Source organism: Micromys minutus (assembly GCF_963924665.1).
Source record: "Micromys minutus genome assembly, chromosome: X".
Taxonomy (NCBI): Eukaryota; Metazoa; Chordata; class Mammalia; order Rodentia; family Muridae; genus Micromys; species Micromys minutus.
The window spans coordinates 127,379,694-127,398,768 of NC_137970.1; the positions used below are offsets into that span (position 1 = coordinate 127,379,694).

Here is a 19,075-nt window from a genome sequence, read left to right on the forward strand (position 1 = left end):
CCCCAAGAATTGGAAAAATCAGTTCAGATTCTAAAGGAATTTAAGTTGTCTGATGGTTTTGATTCTCTTCATAACTAAGAAGGAGATACCTCAAGTAATTAACAAACATTTACTAAATTTATTATAAGAATCTTCTGAGCTTGGAGATAGTGGAGATGAACCTGTGGGTTTCAGGAGAAAGTGTTTGATGAATTATCTATTGAGGTGAGTTAAAAAAAAAGTTTAGCAGCATTGTGGGCAGTCGAGCTCTGCTACCATGAGTCACTGACTGTGATCTTTCTGTAACAATAATCAGAGACTCAGGTATGGCCACGAGAAAACAAAATATGTGAACTAATCTAGAATTGAGAAATTCCAAATGGATGTGGAAATGAGACAAAATTTAGAATAGTTGTTAAAAGTGAAAGAAGAAATGTCCATAAGGCATATTGAATACTTAACTCAGTCAGTAAGGCTAGAATTACTCTAATACAAAGCCAGAGGTATACTAGGGAAACTATAGACCAAGATATTTAATGAATATGAGTGCAAATGTTTTTAAAAATTAATAATTTAATTTTATGATGCTTTAAAGTAATTATATAACACAATCAATTAGGATTTATAATAGTCATGGAAGTGTTGGTTCAACATTTGAAAATCAATTACCAACATTCCACATTAAGTCCTAGGAATATTGTGGGGCTTTAATCTCCTTATAAATGTTATGAATGATGGCAACTAGTGGGCATCAGAATAACAATGGTAATATGAAGAACCAGAGTCATCATGTTAGAAAACCTGGAAAGAATCTAAACAATGGCTATTCTGCAGAGAAGTTCATGTCTCTCTCCCAAAAGCCTATTTAACTCTTGTGTAAAATTGGGTTGTGTGCATTTTCATATGACACGTTTTGTAAAATAAACTTTTGTGTGATAGTAAAAACTGGCTAACAAAATTACATGATCACATCTACAGGTACAGAAAAAACATTTAACAAGATCCAATACCCATTCTTCATGATTTAAAGGGGCGGTGGTTGCTGGAAAGATTGTGACATGGTTAAGAGCACGTGTGGCTCTCATAAAGCACCTGAATTCAGTCCCCAGCACCTACAGCAGGCAGCTCACAAGTCCCTGTAATTTCAGCTCCAAAGAGATTCAATGCCTCTGACCTCTATAGGCACTGACAATCATGTGCACATGCTCTCTCTCTCTCTCTCTCTCTCTCTCTCTCTCTCTCTCTCTCTCTCTCTCTCTCTCTCTCTCTCTCTCTCCCTCTCCCTCTCTCTCCCTCTCCCTCTCCCTCTCCCTTTCCCTTTCCCTCTCTCTCCTTTTCCCTCTCCCTCTCCCTTCCTCCCTCCCTCTCGCTCTCTCTCTCTCTCTCTTAGAAAAACCCCTCTTAACTAAGAATAAAGAGGAATATCCTCAACTTGATAAAGAAAGCTACAAGGCAGGCAATGTAGCTAGATCAAGTTCATGAATTCAGTCTCCAGTAAAGATAGTAAGGTAAAGGGGGAGGGAGGGAGGGAGAGAAGGAGGAAGAAGAGAGGGAAGTAATGGAAAATCTAAAAAGAAATCTATGACTAACACAAAATTTAATGGTAAGAAATTCAAAACATTCCTCCAAAAATCAAGAAAAAAAATCAACAATGATCCTTCCCTACACTGCTTTTTAAAATTGTGCTATAAGTTATAACAAATGCAATATGACAAGAAATGGAAGAATATACAGATTAGGAAGAATGAATTAAACTTATCTTTGTTGCTAAGCATGGTGGTGCATGTCTGTAATTTCAGTAGTCAGGAGGCTTAGGCAGGAGAACCAAGTTTAATATAGGGTACATAGTGAGTTTGAGGTTAGTCTGGGTCACTTAAAACTTTATCTCACAAAAACAAAAATCCAGATGATATTACAAAGAAATATTTTTAAAAATCAACAAATTTTTCCTTGAATAATAGAATATCTTTGCAGGGTTTCAGGAAATAAAGTTAATACAAGCCCATCAGTTTCCTATACAGAAGCAGTGAACAAGTGAAATATGAAGTAAAAAGTGCAATATAATTTACACTAGCATCCCTTTAAATGAAATACATTACTTAGGTATAAACATAACAATATATGTACAAAATCTATATGAGTAAAATTGAAAAATTCTGGTGAAATAAATCAACTAACTAAATAAATGGAGGGAGTACACAAATGGTCAGTTGGTAAAGTGCTTATATTGCAAGCATTAAAATGTGAATTTGGATGCCCAGCAGCCAAATAAAAGCTTTTACAGTAACCTACATTTGTAACTCCAGTGATAGCAGTATAGACAGCAGAATCCCTGGAACACACTAGCCAGATAGTTTAGCTTACTGATGAACTTACGATTCAGTGAGAGACCCTGTTTACTGGCTGGTTTTATGTCAACTGACACAGGCTGGAGTTAATCACAGAAAAAGGAGCCTCAGTTGGGGAAATACCTCCATGACATCCAGCTATAAGGCATTTACTCAACTAGTGATCAAGGGGGGAGGGCCCAGCCCATTGTGGGTAGTGCCATCCCTGGGCTGGTAAACCTGGGTTCTATAAGAAAGCAAGCTGAGCAAGCCAGGGGAAGCAACCCAGTGACATCCCTCCATGGCCTCTGCATCAGCTCCTGCTTCCTGACCTGCTTGAGTTCCAGTCCTGACTTCCTTTGGTGACGAACAGCAATGTGGAAGTGTAAGCTGAATAAACCCTTTCCTCCTTAACTTGTTTCTTGGTCATGATGTTTGTGCAGGAACAGAAACCCTGACTAAGACACCTTGTTTTAAAAATAAGGTAGAGAAAAGTAGAAAAAAACATTCAACACTGAGTTCTAGCCCCCACATTCACACAGATACACCATATGCAATAAATAAATGGGCCCTGGAAATATGGCTCAGTAGTTAAGAGAACATGCTGTTCTTTCAGAGTTTGACTCCCAGAAACAAGTTGGATAGTTAATAACTACCTGTGATATAGCTCCATGGATATGATGACTTCTTATGGACTCCACAGGTACTTGGACTCACATGTGCACATACCCATACACATATATACACATTTATTAAAATACACAAAATTAAAAATAAATATTTTAATTAAATATACAGAGAAAAATGCAATTTTCATTAAAATTATTGATTTTTAAATAAATCAATATTGTCAAAATGTCCATTTCCAAGTTCATATATAAATACAGTGTAATTCTAATCAAAATACAGAAAGCTGGCGGCTTGAAAGCTGGCTCAGCAGTTAAGAGCAGTGGATACTCTTACAGAGAACCTGGGTTTAAGTCCCAGCATCCACATGGCAGCTCAACATTGCCTGTAACTACAGATCTGACACCTTCACACAGACATGTATGTATCAATGCACACAAAATAAAAACAAACCATTTAAAATGCAGAAAGCTATCATGCGTTTCTATATAAATAGATTCTATATAAAGTTTGTGTGGATGGAGAGAAAAAAATACATACATTTTAATACAATTTTGAAAGAGAAGAACAAAGTTAAGCAACTAATACAATATGACTTTGTGACTTATTCTAAAGCTATAGTAATCAAGACAGTGTGGTACTGGAGAAGAACTCGGTCACTAGCTTAACCAACTCTATTCTAATCTTCTCTGTCTCTATTTTGCCTTTCCAAATGTTTCCAAGTCACACTGTTCTTTGGGTATTTTGAATTCTAAGAAGGTCAGGACCAATGAACAAATGTCATTTTAACAACTTCAGCAAAGTGACTGGATATAAAATTAACTCAAACAAATCATTAGCCTTCCTTTATACAAATGATAAACGGGCTCAGAAAGAAAGTAGGGAAACGACACCCTTCACAATAGTTACAAATAGTATGAAATATCTTGGGGCAACTCTAACAAAGCAAGTGAAAGATCTGTACAACTAGAACTTCAAGTCTCTGAAGAAATTGAAAAAGACCTCAGAAAAATGGAGAGATCTCCCATGCTCATGGATTGGTAAGATTAACATAGTAAAAATGGCCATCCACAAAAAGCAATCTACAGATTCAATGCAATTCCTATCAAAATTTCAATACAACTATTTAAAGACATAGAAAGAGCAATTCTCAAATTCATATGGAAAAACAAAAAAGCCAGAATAGCAAAAACAATTCTTAAAACAAACTTCTGGAGGAATCACTATCCTTGACCTCAAGCTACACTACAGAGCAATAGTGACAAAAACTACATGGTGTTGATACAGATACATGAAGGTAGATAAAATAAAACCACACACTTACGGTCACTTGGTTATTTACAAAGAAGCCAAAACTATACAATGAAAAAAAGAAAGCATCTTGACTAAATGATGCTGGTCTAACTAGCAGTTGGTATATAGAAAAATGAAAATAAAGCCAAATAAAATGTCTTTGATAATAAACATAAAATAGTAAATATATGATACTATAAGGAACTCAAAAACTCAGCAATAAAAAAGCAAGTATCTAACTTTTATACTAATTTTTCTTTTATTATTATTTTTTAATTGTTATACAATTGGTATTTTAAACAAAATAGAACAAAACTATAAAATACCCATCATGGTAAGTTGAGCTTACAAAACCTTATTTTTTTCTCTTAAGAGGTAATGAAAGACCCCCGCTTAGCAACAGTAAATGCCATGTCTGTAAGGCTGTGCACACACGGGGCAGGCTAGGTCAGGGTCCCAGGTGGCCAAGCAAGATACCGGTGGGCGGCCAGCTTGCAATAGACAAAGAAAGGGAGACACTCAGACAAGCCCAGCTTTCAGATAAGCTGCAGCCCCCGACTGGTACCAGGAGTTGTGTCCTTGGAGCCATATTTCTGCCACAGTTCCCACACTTAGATAAGCCCAAGGCAACTATTCTCGGGAGCCGCAGCCCCGGCTGGTACCAGGAGCTGTTTCCTTGGAGCCATGTCCTTGGGCTCACTCCCTGGCCACATTTAAACTAACCAATTAGAACCCTGTTGCTATGCTTCTGCTTCTGTACCTTGCTTCTGCCCCCCAAGCCCTATAAAAAGGGGACTGCCCCTTTGTCCGGCGCGCAAGTCCTCCGAGAGACTGTGTGCCCACAGGTACCTGTGTATCTAAATAAACCTCTTGCTGTTTGCATCCGAACTGCGTGGTCTCGCTGCTCCTTGGGAGGGGTCTCCTCAGGCGGAAGATACCCTCCGGGGTTCTTTCAGTAAAATAATCCCAAGTCTTCTGAACATTTATTCATGGAATAGAACCAGTATTAGATATTATAAAGCTTTGTTGTCATATTAACTTCCATGTTATATTATGTTAAATAGACTATAATGTTAAAATGGTTTGAGATAAGGCATTAAGAAAATATTTTAAGTATAATGGACTTACAAATTAACTATCTGTGGTTTGTCTTTTTATAACTAAGTACTGTATACTTTGAAAAAAAAAAAGTGTATCTTACAGTTCTGGAGTTCCAAAATCGTCATGACATCATTCAGTTTAGGAAAGAAACTTATGGATTGGACATCATGCAAAACAAAGGAAAAGTTTGTATTGGGTTCTTTAGAGGAATATTTCTAATAACCAATGAAGTTACATCAAAACAGGTAGACTAAGAGCTGGATGTTGTTCACAGTTAGGAATGTATATTCTTCTTATGGAGGACCCCAGTTCAGTTGCCAGAACTCATATTAGGCATCACATAACCACCTCTAACCCTACTTCCAAATGACCTCATACCTCTTCTGGTATACAATTTCAACAGCACTTATGTGTATCTATCCCTCATAGGCATACATTTGGATAATTCCAAAATATACAAATCAACATTAAAAATAGAATAAAACCAAATGATAAATAAAGTTAACCAAACCAAACCAAAATAAAGTTAAATTTAATTGATGGTTTTATTTTTTTACTAAGGATAAAGCATGATAGAGTACGCCTGTAATTTTTCCTCATTACCAGCAGAATTACCATGTTTGCTTCTAAAACTATAACCTCCTATGAGTGTGCACATATAAAAAATAGGCATTTTTGAAACTTACAGGAATGTGATACCATTCATCTAGTAAAATGGTGATATAAAAAGAAGTAAATAAAATGTTTGAAGAAATACTATGACAACTTATAGATAACCGATAAGTAGAACATTTTGACAGAGTGTTACAGAGAATGAATGTAAGCTAGTACTTGTAAAATTTGCCTCGTATTTTGAGATTTATAAAATATTTATTTATTTACTTATTTATTTATTCTTTAGTCCTTTTTTACAGTCCAGATTTTATTCCTCTTCCAGTATACTCTGAGTATACCACATCCCATACCTCCTCCCACCCCTTCACAAGAATGTACCCAACCCTGATTCCACTAGACCTCCACACTCCCTGGAGCCCCAAGTCTCTTAAGGGTTAGGTGCATCTTCTCTGACTGAATCTAGACCTGGCAGTCCTCTGATGTATATGTGTTGGGAGCCTCATATCAGCTGGTATATGCTGCCTGGTCAGTGGCTCAGTGTCTGAGAGATCTCAGGGGTACAGTTAAATTGAGACTGCTGGTTTTAAAATAATCAATAGAGTTTGGAGAGATGACTCTGTGGTTAACAGTACTAACTGCTCTTTTAGACAACTAGGGTTTAGTTCCTAGAACCCATAGGTTGGCTCAAAACCATCTATCACTCTAGTTCCAAAGGATATTACCCCTTCCTTTGGCCTCTGCAGGCACTTCACATTGTACATAGACATACATGCAAGCAAAACACCCATACACTTAAAAAATAAATGATTTTTAAAAAGACTAATAGATGTTTCCAAGAGGGCAGTAAATGGTGCCTTCTTGGAAATACCTATTAATCTTTTTAAAAAATATGTGAAAATATTAAACACTGTTAACGAATGTGGAAGTTCAAAATTAGATTATCACCTCAATCAAGCTATAATAACAATCTTAAAAGGACAAAACAAAAAACAAAACACAGGTGCTGGTAAGAATTCAGGAAAAGGCAAACTCTTATATACCAGGCATCAAGGAACCCGGCGGGATCGGGCCCTCTGTTCGCAGCCAACTGCTCCTGGGGTGCACAACGGGCACTCCGAACATCCACCACCAAGAACAGTGGGGATCCAGGTACATAGGCCAGGTACAAGGGAAAGGCGAGAACCAATCACTGACAAGAAAATGGTAAGAGGAAAGTGAAAGAATGTACCCCAGGGAAACCATGACAACCTGGCAACACTAGAACCAAGCTCTCCCATCACAACAAACAGCAGAATACCAAACACTCCAGAAAAAGAAGAATCAGACACGAAATCCTACCTCAAGAGGATGATAGAGATCCTTAAACAAGAACAGGAGGAAAAGCATAAACAATTAGAAGCTTTTAAAGAAGAAACAAGAAAAACACTCAAAGAACTCAAAGAACTAGAAGAAAACAGAACAAAAGAGATGAAGGAATGGAGGAAGGGATTTGAAATGGAAATGGACAAAATAAAGAAAACACTAAAAGATACAACCCTAGAGGTAGAAAACCTAAAAAAGAAATCAGAAGTCACAGATGCAAGCATTTCCAAATGACTACAAGAGATGGAAGAGAGAATCTCGAGGGCCGAAGACAACATTGAAAACATACACAAAACACTCAGAGAAGATGCAAAAACCAAAAAGCTCCTAACCAAAATGTCCAGGAGATCCAGGACACAATGAAAAGACCAAACCTAAGGATAATAGGAATAGAAGAGGGCGAGGAATATCAACTAAGAGGTACAGTAAATATTTTGAACAAAATCCTGGAAGAAAACTTCCTTAACCTTAAAAATGAGATGACCATGAGCATAAAACAAGACTACAGAACTCCAAACAGGTTGGACCAGAAAAGAAATTCCTACCGACACATAATACTCAAAACACAAAATGCCAACAGCAAAGAAAGAATACTAAAAGCAGTAAAGGGTAAAGGTCATGTAACATATAAAGGCAGACCAATCAGAATCACACCCAATTTCTCAACAAAGACTATGAAAGCTAGAAGAGCCTGGACAGACATCATGCAGACCCTAAGAGAGCACAAGTGTCAGCTCAAGCTGCTATACCCAGAAAAACTATCAATCACCATAGATGGAGAGATTAAGATATTCTAAGACAAAAATAAATTTACACAATATCTGACTCAAAACCCAGCACGACAACAAATTATAGATGGAAAACCCAATAAATGAGGGGAACTACATCCTAGTAAAAACAAGAAAACTCCTAAGCAAGAAAATCAAAAGAAAAAAGACACACAGGTACAATTCAACCTACCAAAGCAACAATAGCAGGAAAGAGCAACCACTATTACTTGATATCTATCAACATAAATAGACTCAACTCCCCAATAAAAAGATATGGGCTATCAGACTGGATACATAAACAAAACCCAGCATTTTGCTGCATACAGGAAACTCATCTCAGAGCCAAAGACAGACATTATCTCAGAATAAAAGGTTGGGAAAAAAACTTCTAAGCAAATGGCCCCAAGAAGCAAGCTGGAGTGGCCATTCTAAAATCAATTAAAGTAGATTTTCAACCAAAAGTTATCAAAAAAGATAAGGAAGGACACTTTTTACTCACTACAGGGGAAATCTGTCAGGAGGAACTCTCAATCCTTAACATATATGCTCCAAATACAAAATCACCCATATTCCTAAAAGAAACCCTACTAAAGCTCAAGAAATACATTTTACCCCACACAATAATAGTGGGAGACTTTAATACCCCACTCTCACTAATGGACAGATCATGGAAACAGAAACAGAACAAGGACACTGTAAAACTAACAGAGACTATGAACCAACTGGAATTAATAAATATCTATAGAACATATCATCCTAAAACAAAAGAATACACCTTCTTCTCAGCACCTAACAGCACATTCTTGAAAATTGACCACATAAGTGGACACAGAGCGAGCTCAATTGATACAAGAAGATTGAAATACACACATGCATCCGTTCAGATCACCATGGTCTAAGGCTGGTCTTTAATAACAACAAAGACAACAAAAAAACAGATATACACATGGAAACTAAACAAGTCTATTAAACGATAGCAGGGTCAAAGAAGAAATAAAGACATTAAGGATTTTCTAGAATTCAATGAAAACAAAAACACAACATACCGAAATATATGGGATGCAATGAAAGCAGTACTGAGAGGAAAACTCATACCTCTGAGTGCTTCCATTAAAAAACTGGAGAGAGATTACACTAGCAACTTGACAGCACAGTTGAAAGCTCTAGAACAAAAGGAAGCTGATACACCCAAGAGGAGTAGACTGCAAGAAATAATCAAACATAGGGCAGAAATAGACCAAATAAAAACAAAAAGAACCATTGAAAGAATCAAAAAAAAAAAAAAAAAAAAAAAACAAGAGCTAGTTCTTTGAGAAAATTTAAAAGATTGATAAACCCCTAGCCAGACTAACTAGAGGGCAAAGAGAGAGTATCCAAATTAACAGAATTAGAAAGGAAAGTGGAGAAATAACAACTGAAACTGAGGAAATTCAAGAAATCATCAGATCCTACTACAAAAGCCTATACTCAACAAAAGCTGGAAAATCTAGAGGAAATGGATGAATTCCTAGACAGATACAAGATACCAAAGTTAAACCAGGTCCAGGAAAACCATCTAAATAACTGCATAACACCTAAAGAAACAGAAGCAGTTATCAAAAGCCTCCTAACCAAAAAAAGCCCAGGTCCAGATGGGTTCAGTGTAGAGATTTATCAGATTTTTATTTACGACATAATACCAATACTCTCCAAACTATTCCACAAAATAGAATCAGATGGAACACTACCTAACTTATTTTTTTGAGGCTACAATAACTCTCGTTCCTAAACCACACAAAGACCCTACAAGGATAGAGAACTTCAGACAAATCTCACTTATGAACATTGATGCAAAAATACTCAACAAAATCCTTGCAAACTGAATCCAAGAACACATCAAAAGGATCATTCACCATGTCCATGTAGGCTTCATCCCTGGTATGCAGGGATGTTTTGATATACGGGAAACCATCAATGTAATCCACCATATAAACAACCTGAAAGAAAAAAACCACATGGTCATCTCACTAAATGCTGAGAAAGAATTTGACAAAATCCAACACCACTTCATGTTAAAAGTCATGGAAAAAACAGGAATCCAAGGCCCATACCTAAACATAATAAAAGCAATATACAGCAAACCAACAGCCAACATCAAACTTAATGGTGGGAAACTTGAAGCAATCCCACTAAAATCAGGGACTCGACAAGGCTGCCTACTCTCCCCCTACCTATTCAACATATTACTGGAAGTCCTGGCTGGAGCAATTAGATAGCAAAAGGAAATCAAAGGGATACAAATTGGAAAGGAAGAAGTAAAAACATCACTTATTGCAGATGACATGATAGTGTACTTAAGTGACCCCACAAATTCCACAGGAGAATTCCTACAGCTTATAAACAAGTTTAGCAAAGTGGCTGGATATAAAATTAACTCAAACAAATCAGTAGCCTTCCTTTATTCAAAGGACAAACATGCGGAAAAAGAAATTAGGGAATAGATACCCTCACAATAGTCACAAAAACTATGAAATACCTTGGTGTGACTCTAAAGAAGCAAGTGAAAGACCTGTATGACAAGAACTTCAAACCTCTAAAGAACGAAATGGAGGAAGATCTCAGAAAATGGAAAGATCTCCCATGCTCATGGATTTGGAGGATCAACATTTTAAAAATGGCCATCTTACCAAAAGTAATCTACAGATTCAATGCAATCCCCATCAAAATTCCAACCCAGTTCTTCATTGAGTTAGAAAGAGCAATGTGCAATTTCATCTGGAATAACAAAAGACCTAGAATAGCGAAATCCATCCTCAACAACAAGAAAATATCTGCGGGAATCACTATCCCTGACCTCAAGCTATATTACAAGGCAATTGTGCTGAAAACTGCATGGTACTGGTACAAAAATAGGCACGTGGGTCAATGGAATAGAATAGAAGATCCAGAAATGAGCCCTCACATATATGGTCAACTGATTTTTTACAAAGGAGCTGTAAACATGCAATGGAAAAAGGACAACCTATTCAACAAATGGTGTTGGTCCAACTGGCACTCAGCATGCAGAAGGATGAAAATAGACCCTTTCCTATCTCCTTGTACAAAGATCAAGTTCAAGTGGATCAAAGATCTCCACATTAAACCAGGTACACTGAAACTATTAGATGAGAAAGTAGGGAAAACCTTAGAACTCATAGGCACAGGAGAAAATTTCCTAAACAGAACACCAATTGCTCGAGCTCTAAGGTCAAAGATGAACAAATGGTACTTAATGAGATTGCAAAGTTTCTGTAAGGCTAAAGACAGTGTCAAGAAAACAAAACGGCAGCCAACAGTGTGGGAAAAGATCTTTACCAACTCCACATCGGTTAGAGGCCTAATATCCAAGGTATACAAAGAACTCAAAAAGGTAGACACCATAGAATTAAACAGCCCTATTAAAAAATGGGGTACAGACTTAAACAAAAAGTTCTCAGTCGAAGAATATCGAATGGCTGAGAAACATCTAAGCAAGTGCTCAACATCCTTAGCCATCAGGGAAATGCAAATCAAAACAACCCTGAGATTCCACCTCACACCAGTCAGATTAGCCAAGATCCAAAACTCAGATGACAACAGATACTGGCAAGGATGTGGAGAAAGAGGAACACTTCTCCACTCTTGGTGGGGTTGTAAACTGATACAACCACTCTGGAAATCAGTCTGGCCGTTCCTCAGAAAAATGGACATAGTACTACTTGAAGACCCAGTTATTCCACTTCTGGGCATTTACCCCAGAGGTGCTCCAACACTCAACAAACATACATGCACCACAATGTTCATTGCAGCTCTATTTATCATAGCCAGAAACTGGGAAGAACCCAGATGTCCTTCAGTAGATGAATGGATACAAAAATTGTGGTACATTTACACAATGGAGTACTAATCAGCTATCAGAAACAGTGACTTAATGAAATTCTTAAGAAAATGGTTACATCTAGAGACTATCATCCTGAGCGAGATAACCCAGTCACAAAAGAACAGACAGAATATGCAGTCACTGATAATGGGATACTAATCCCCGAAAGGTCTGAACACCCCATAAACACCTCACAGACTGTGTGAAGCTAAAAAAAAAACAGAAAATAATATATTTTAATTAAAATAGATCTGTATCACATCCCCCTTTCCTCCCTATAGCCCTTCCTTGTCTCTCTCCTATCCCCTCAATTTAATATAGCTTCTTTTCCTATATTATTGTTACATATATATATATGCCTATATATATGTATATATTCATATATGTACCCACAAATACTTAATTACAAGCTTCAGAAATGCATCTGAAATAAATAAATAAATAAAAATATATGTTAACAACAAAACACCCATCAACATATAAAAGATTTATCACACCCATATTCATAGACACACACACACACATACACACTCATAATACATCATATATATATACACAGTAACATGTACATTTATATAGTGGAATGCCATTTAGCCATATAAATAGGAAATCTTTGATACTGATTTAAGGTTTATACACTTTTTTTAGTAGATTAAACAATACTAGTTAAGGGCTAAATAATAAGCTCATGGTTCTGAGGCAATAAAATGGTATCTTAAATATATTTCAATTCGAAATGGCCAAGAGTATTCAAGGCTTAACAGTTCAGAAATGCTTTTTGTAGTTCAATGGTTTTCAAAAATGTCAGAAATCCATAAATTATAATATTTAATGTTATTTATTTTTTGTTGAGGCATATCTGCTCTTTACAGTTGCCCTTTGGTGGAATTAGTGAAGAAATTAAGCATCTCTACCACTAGGTGAGGTATACTTTGTGACTAGGCAGCCACTTGGCAGAAACTGCTGATTACATCTACAGACTAATTCTGTCCAGAAAGGGACACTTGGTGCAGAATAGTCGACTGATCATTTTTGCCAAGTCAAAATTATCAACCCTTTAAGATTTCTACATTTCAAAGTCTTTCAGTGATCTTTGGACAGAAAGCCAAACGAAGACTTACTCTCACATGTTGCTTACAGGGGACTACTAGTGGAGATTTGTCTCTACAACCTCTCTCAGCTCTGGAAACAGTGTTAGGTTTCCTATGTTTTAGATATTTGGCCATTTTCAGATTTCTGATGGAGTTGAAGACTAATTTAGTTTTATAGCCTACCCAAGCTAATTAACTTTTAGGAAACAGTCATTTAGAATATTTTCAAGGGGTAATAGTTGTTCACAACTTAAATTTAAAGGCAAAAGTTTTTTTGTTTGTTTTTTTAAGTAAAAAAAAAGGTGATATGTAAATTTATGTTAAGGCAACACATGATTGGACAGCGGAGAAGTAGGCGGAGAAAAGGGAGGAAAGTGGAAGAGGAGCAGAGATTGAGAGGAGATCAAGATGGAGCCAGAGAAAGCAGACCTGGATCCTGATGGCCGTAATTTGTGTTAGGTAGAATTGAATATTTTTAAGGGATTCTATGAGTATTTTATCTCTTATAGAAGGGAAGTTTGTATCTTTGTCCATTTTATGCAATCTTATAGTATAGAGGGTTTGTGGATTGAGAATGAAGTATATAAACCTGTATGAAAAGCTAAAAACTAAAAAAGACAAAAAGATTCAGTGGTTTAAAAAGTTGAGACTGGAGACTCCAGGGAATTTGGAGGTCTGGCGGGGTAGGTGAGGTGGGGACATCCTCATGGAGATGGCAGGGGGTGAGGTATGTTATGTGGAATGGTGGGAGAGTGGACCGGGAAGGGAATAAAATCTTGAGTGTAAAAAGAAAAGAAATAAAAAGGAAAGGGAAGGGAAGGGGAGTGGGGAGGGGAGGGGAGGAAAGGAAAGGAAAAGAAAGGAAAAAAATGTGGTGCTTATGTAAGCTGAGGATAGGAAACAAAGCTCAGACTGAGACCCTTACCCACACAGGTTTCATTTATGACAGAAGGAACTGGGCAGCCTTCCCAATACAGGGAGCCCCATCATGGGATGGATATCCAAATGGACAAAATGGGTCCTTTCCCAGAGATGCTTCCACACACAAACCTCACATCCAAGTGGATGGCAATGAGAAGGGAGTGATAAACTTTACAGATTCCCTCTGCTTTCTCCAACTCAGTTTGCTTCTATTCCTCACCATCTCTATTTTCATCAGTTTTAACCTGTGTCTGTCATTGTGTGAAAAAACACAACCTGGGTCTTTTATGTTTGTCTCAAGATTTTCAATTCATTGTTACATTCTATTATCCTATTAGCTTTATTCATTTCAGTTTCCAAATTTTGTTTACTAACTTTTTTTAACCATACTTTTCCCCACTATTCCCATGCTTGAAGAACCATTGTGCAACCAGCATACACTGGGGTTGTCTGAAGGAAGCAATATGTGCCATGGCTAGTTACATCAGAGTGACCTATTTCCTTTCTAATAATGAGAGAGTTGAAAGCCAATTTGCCTTCCTAACACTTTGACTAAACTTCTGCAAGGAGGGAGGAAAAGAGAATAAGTGAGTTTTGTGTCAATCTGAGACCCAAAGGGTGACATTAAAGAAAAGATTATGATGTTTAGGCTGATGAGCTCATGGCAAAATATGAGAATGCCCAAAGAAGCAATAAAAAGATTACTAAAAAAACAGTGAGGATACTTGTCAAGCAGCTTTTGACGACCTCAGAGAACTGGAATAGAAGGGCAAAGAGTGGTAGAAAATGGTATTATACACAAAACTATAAGTCATTCATACTGGAGGGTATGCCAGTAGATGAAATTAATAAGGCTACTTGAGAATTATGAATAGCCAATCAGGATCTAAAAAGGATGTGTAAATTGGGATGCTGAATGAAACTAACAAAATTGATAAGAAATAGAAGAAGCTATGATCTCCAGAATCATTACGCAGGTGAAAGGCAGGGAAGAAAATGGGATCAAGCTGAAGCAAAACCATATGACCTTCTACATACATGCTAAAGTATGTCCTCCATTGACTCTAAACAAAAATCAGCAGCTCAGATAAGCAGATTACAACCTGGGCAAGGACTCACAATGGGTAGGGGCTCTGGCCTTTTACAGTATTTGTTGCAATATATGAATCTTCCCTGGTGGCTAGGTTCAAAAAGGAAGTGGGGGTACCCAGGAACAGAAGAGTTCTGTGTACTTTCACTGTACACTCATCCTCATTAGGAGTGGTTTCAACAAAGAATGCTATGATGTGGACATAAGATGTGATAAGGAGTTGTGAAGGATAGTCTTTGCCCGTAATTCTGTGCCTTAATATTAGCACCCAACACTTACCTTTCCAGGACCCCACATGGTCTAACCCAGAGAGAGAGATTCTTCTTGGCACCATAGTGTACACTGGCTTCTTGTTACTGCTGTGCTCAGTCAACAGGGGCTGATCTTGGTGCCGTTCAGAGAGATAACTTGGCTTAGGGGGACGAGGAGGTGGTGTGTTAGACATGTTTAGTCCTTTTATCCCACTGGGTAAGAAAACTTGCTTTCCTTCTACATGAACTGTGGGATGTAAGGAAGAGTCCAGCAATGGTGAAGCAGACACATGGTTCCTGGAAAGGCCATTGATTTTTCTACTCCAGATTAAAGAATCTTGGGGCCTTATGGAAGGAAAATCCTGAGATACTTTCCCATGGTGCAAGGGATGGACCAAATTACTAGAGGTAAATGGCTGTAGACTATCAAGAAAAACATCATCAAATGAAGTCTGTGCCAACGAGTGATCTGAATTTGACCAGCTATCACATCTGTTAGGAAGACTGAAGACAAAAAAAAATAAATTTGATTGATATGTAGACATCCACACACAAAATCCACATGTACCTCATTATAAGTTGTCATATGCCACAAGTTGTTCTACTTGTAGACTTTTTTTTCTCAACTCACAGTTATACCAACTTCTTAGTACAGAAAGAAGTATGTTGGTTTTTTTTTAATCCTACATAGCACAATGAGTATGAAAATGCAAGGTTAAAAATGAAAGCCACAATGTTGCAACCCATAACTCATTTTATTTAGTATACACTTCTTTTTAATAGTGATATTAATAATCATCTATTCTTGTCCTTGGCAATACTAAGAAAGAGATAAAACTAGACCCACATACTAGAAATCATTCTTGCTAAACAAACATATTTGGCTATGTGATTTGAGTACATATCAAAGACTGCAAAAGGCAGTGTTGGCTCTGTGAACAGAGTAGAACAAGCTAGAAGACTCAGCAGAGTCCCAAAAGTTAGCATACCTGGAATGGTGCAGTCTTCCAGTCTCACAGTTGGACAGGATCAGATAATCAGGAAGGAAGAGAAACTCTGACTCACTTCTGGTTTTCTCAGTGACTACAATATTAGTGTTTCGGTCATCTTTTGGCAAGGAAGAGTTGGCAACATGGACAGTATGAAGTGAACTGGCAGGGGATGGCTGGAGGGAGGAGGGCATGTGAGAGAGACTATCCATGGAATCTGCTGGAAAAATCATTTTTTCAGGTTAGTGTTTTAATAATGGCTATGACATTCAAAGTTTTTCAAACAGCATCCAAAATCCAAATAAAAGATATGAATCACACCTGGTGTTTGTATGGGTGAAGGCAATCATTTCCTCAGGCTACAAATAATGTCTGGGAAAGAAGACCAATGTTTCAACGGTAAAGTGTTGAATCAATTAAGAGTCAACACACACACACACACACACACACACACACACACACACACACACCACCACCACCACCACCACCACCACCACCAAAACTCCCAAGAATTCTACAGTTCAATAGTTTATCAGTCCTCAGTAGCAGCCTTGTACTGCTATTTACTCAACACTATACATACACATGTACATATTATTTATGCATAACAAGTCTCTATATACTTACATATTCATTCATGCAGATAAATATTATGATTTAGATATGATGCAAGGTTCGTGTGTTAAAGGCTTTAACATTAACTAATGAATTGAATCATTGAGTGTATCATGTAGACTCTCATTAAAATTGATTAATCTACTAAGAAATTGATATTTTGGTAGCATTATTTGGAGGTGGTAAAAACTTTTGAAGTCATGATGTCTGGGTGGTGGTTGCAGCAGTACATATCTTTATTCCCAGCACTTAGGAGGCAGAAACAGGCAGTTCTGTGAGTTTAAAGACAACCTGGTCTACAGATCAAGTTACAGAACAGTCAGGAATATTACACAGAGAAAACCTGTCTTGAAAAACAAAACAAAACAAACAAACAAAAAATAAGTCATGATTTCTAAAAAAGAAATAGCATCATTAAAAAGTAGTTAAATGGGATTGAAGAGATGGCTCAGTGGTCAAGAGCATTGACTGCTCTTTCAGAGGTCCTGAGTTCAATTCTCAGAAACCACATGGTGGCTCAGAACCATCTGTAATGATATCTGACACCCTCTTCTGGTGTGTCTGACGACAGCTATAGTGTACTTATATATATTAAATAAATAAATAAATAAATATTTTTTTAAAAAGGAAATTAAATAGTTGGGGTATGTAGGACAGTGATAGAGTGCATGCCTACCAAAATCAAGGCACTGGGCCCAACCTCAAAATGTGTAGCAATTACAAAAATACTAGTAATGTGAAGTACTTTGCACCAGGAAAACAGAAAAGCTATGTTGATAATACCTTGGGAATCAGTGTGACCCTAGCCATTACAAGGATAAAGTGTTAAAGTATAAACTCATTTGAAAGACTCTTCTTTGAGAAGAGAGTGCTGTCATGGTACCCCAATTACAGGATGCAATACCCAAGATCAGTAGCACAGGTATTTGGATGTTGCTGCAGCCATGTTTCAAGAAGGGCTAGCTACAACCTTGAACTGATAGCAGACACTAGCATCATTTACAAGATGCTAGTTTTGCAAGGATATTGAAGCTAAGGGTCTTAGGGTCTTGGGGATGTCCTTATAGACTTCAAAGGAAAGTCTGAGAAACCAGACAATGTGTACCAGGATCATATTCTTTGTGAAGAATCCATTAGAGGCAATTGTATAAAGTTATGTGAATGAAGCTAAAGATACAAGGAAAAATTCAAGAAGCTGGAAATGTCAAGAAAATGGAACATCTTTGTTTGTTTTGTTTTGAGACAGGGTTTATTTGTGTAGCCTTGGATGTCCTGGTACTTACTTAGACCAGGCTGGCCTCAAACTCAGAGATCAACCTGCCTCTGCTTCCTGATTGCTAGGAGTAAAGATGTGATCCACCATTGCCTGACCACAAAATGTCTTCCAAAGAAAGGCACTAGGAGCAAGAGGAACTAGCCTTGGAAGGAAACCATATGAGCTGTAGTAGCTAACAAGCCTGGAGGTGCATGACTCTCCAAACCAAACCCGGAGGAGCTCACATTATAGTGCTCTATACTCCAGCTAAAGAACTTAAACTACAGAATTTAAAATTTGTTTGGCTGGGTCTTGACTTTGCTTGGGCCCCATCTCTCATTTCTTATGCCTCCATCCCTGCCTTTTGAAATTGGAATGTTTAGTCTGTGTCATTTTGTGTTGGGAGTATGTAAATAGTTTGAATTTTATAGGGACTCACAAACAAGGGATTGCTTCTAGTCTCCAGATAAGATTTTATACTTGAATTTTTGAGTAACACTGAATTTATTGTTTCTTTGGGAAAAGAATTTGTATGTTTTTAGTTGTGTGCAGGATAGTTAGGTAAAATTAAAATCATATTTCTGTCTTTATTTGGAGTTTAAGTATAGTTTAAGGGGATTTGATAAGTTATCAGATGAACAAAGAAAATGATTAATTTTATCAATATGGCTGGAATAAAAAATGACTTAAAAGTTATTCAAGTACAGATCTGTGAGAATAGAGAAAAGTGTGTAGATCAGCTAATGAACTAGGATCTTGGATGAAAGAAAAAGAGAAGAAAGAAGCCCATAAGTATAGGCATTTACTCCCCTTGCTTCTGTCTACTGTGATGTGAACAAATGTGATGAGCACATATTCTTGCAGCTATGATCATCTGCCTCACAATACTCTGATAATAATAGGCATACAAAC

At 37.2% G+C, this 19,075-nt stretch overlaps 1 protein-coding gene across 1 annotated transcript in view; it reads right to left on the reverse strand.

The window, feature by feature from the left end:
* GAB3 (GRB2 associated binding protein 3) overlaps nt 1–19,075 on the reverse strand; it is a gene marked incomplete at its 3' end in the record, with an annotated part of 99,424 nt that overhangs the window by 11,234 nt on the left and 69,115 nt on the right. The window contains exons 3-4 of the mRNA XM_080909705.1: nt 16,294–16,513; nt 15,256–15,808 (exon numbers count right to left, since the gene is read on the reverse strand). Of these exons, the coding sequence (XP_080765831.1) occupies nt 15,256–15,808; nt 16,294–16,513 (773 nt within the window). The remainder of the gene's footprint in view (nt 1–15,255; nt 15,809–16,293; nt 16,514–19,075) is intronic.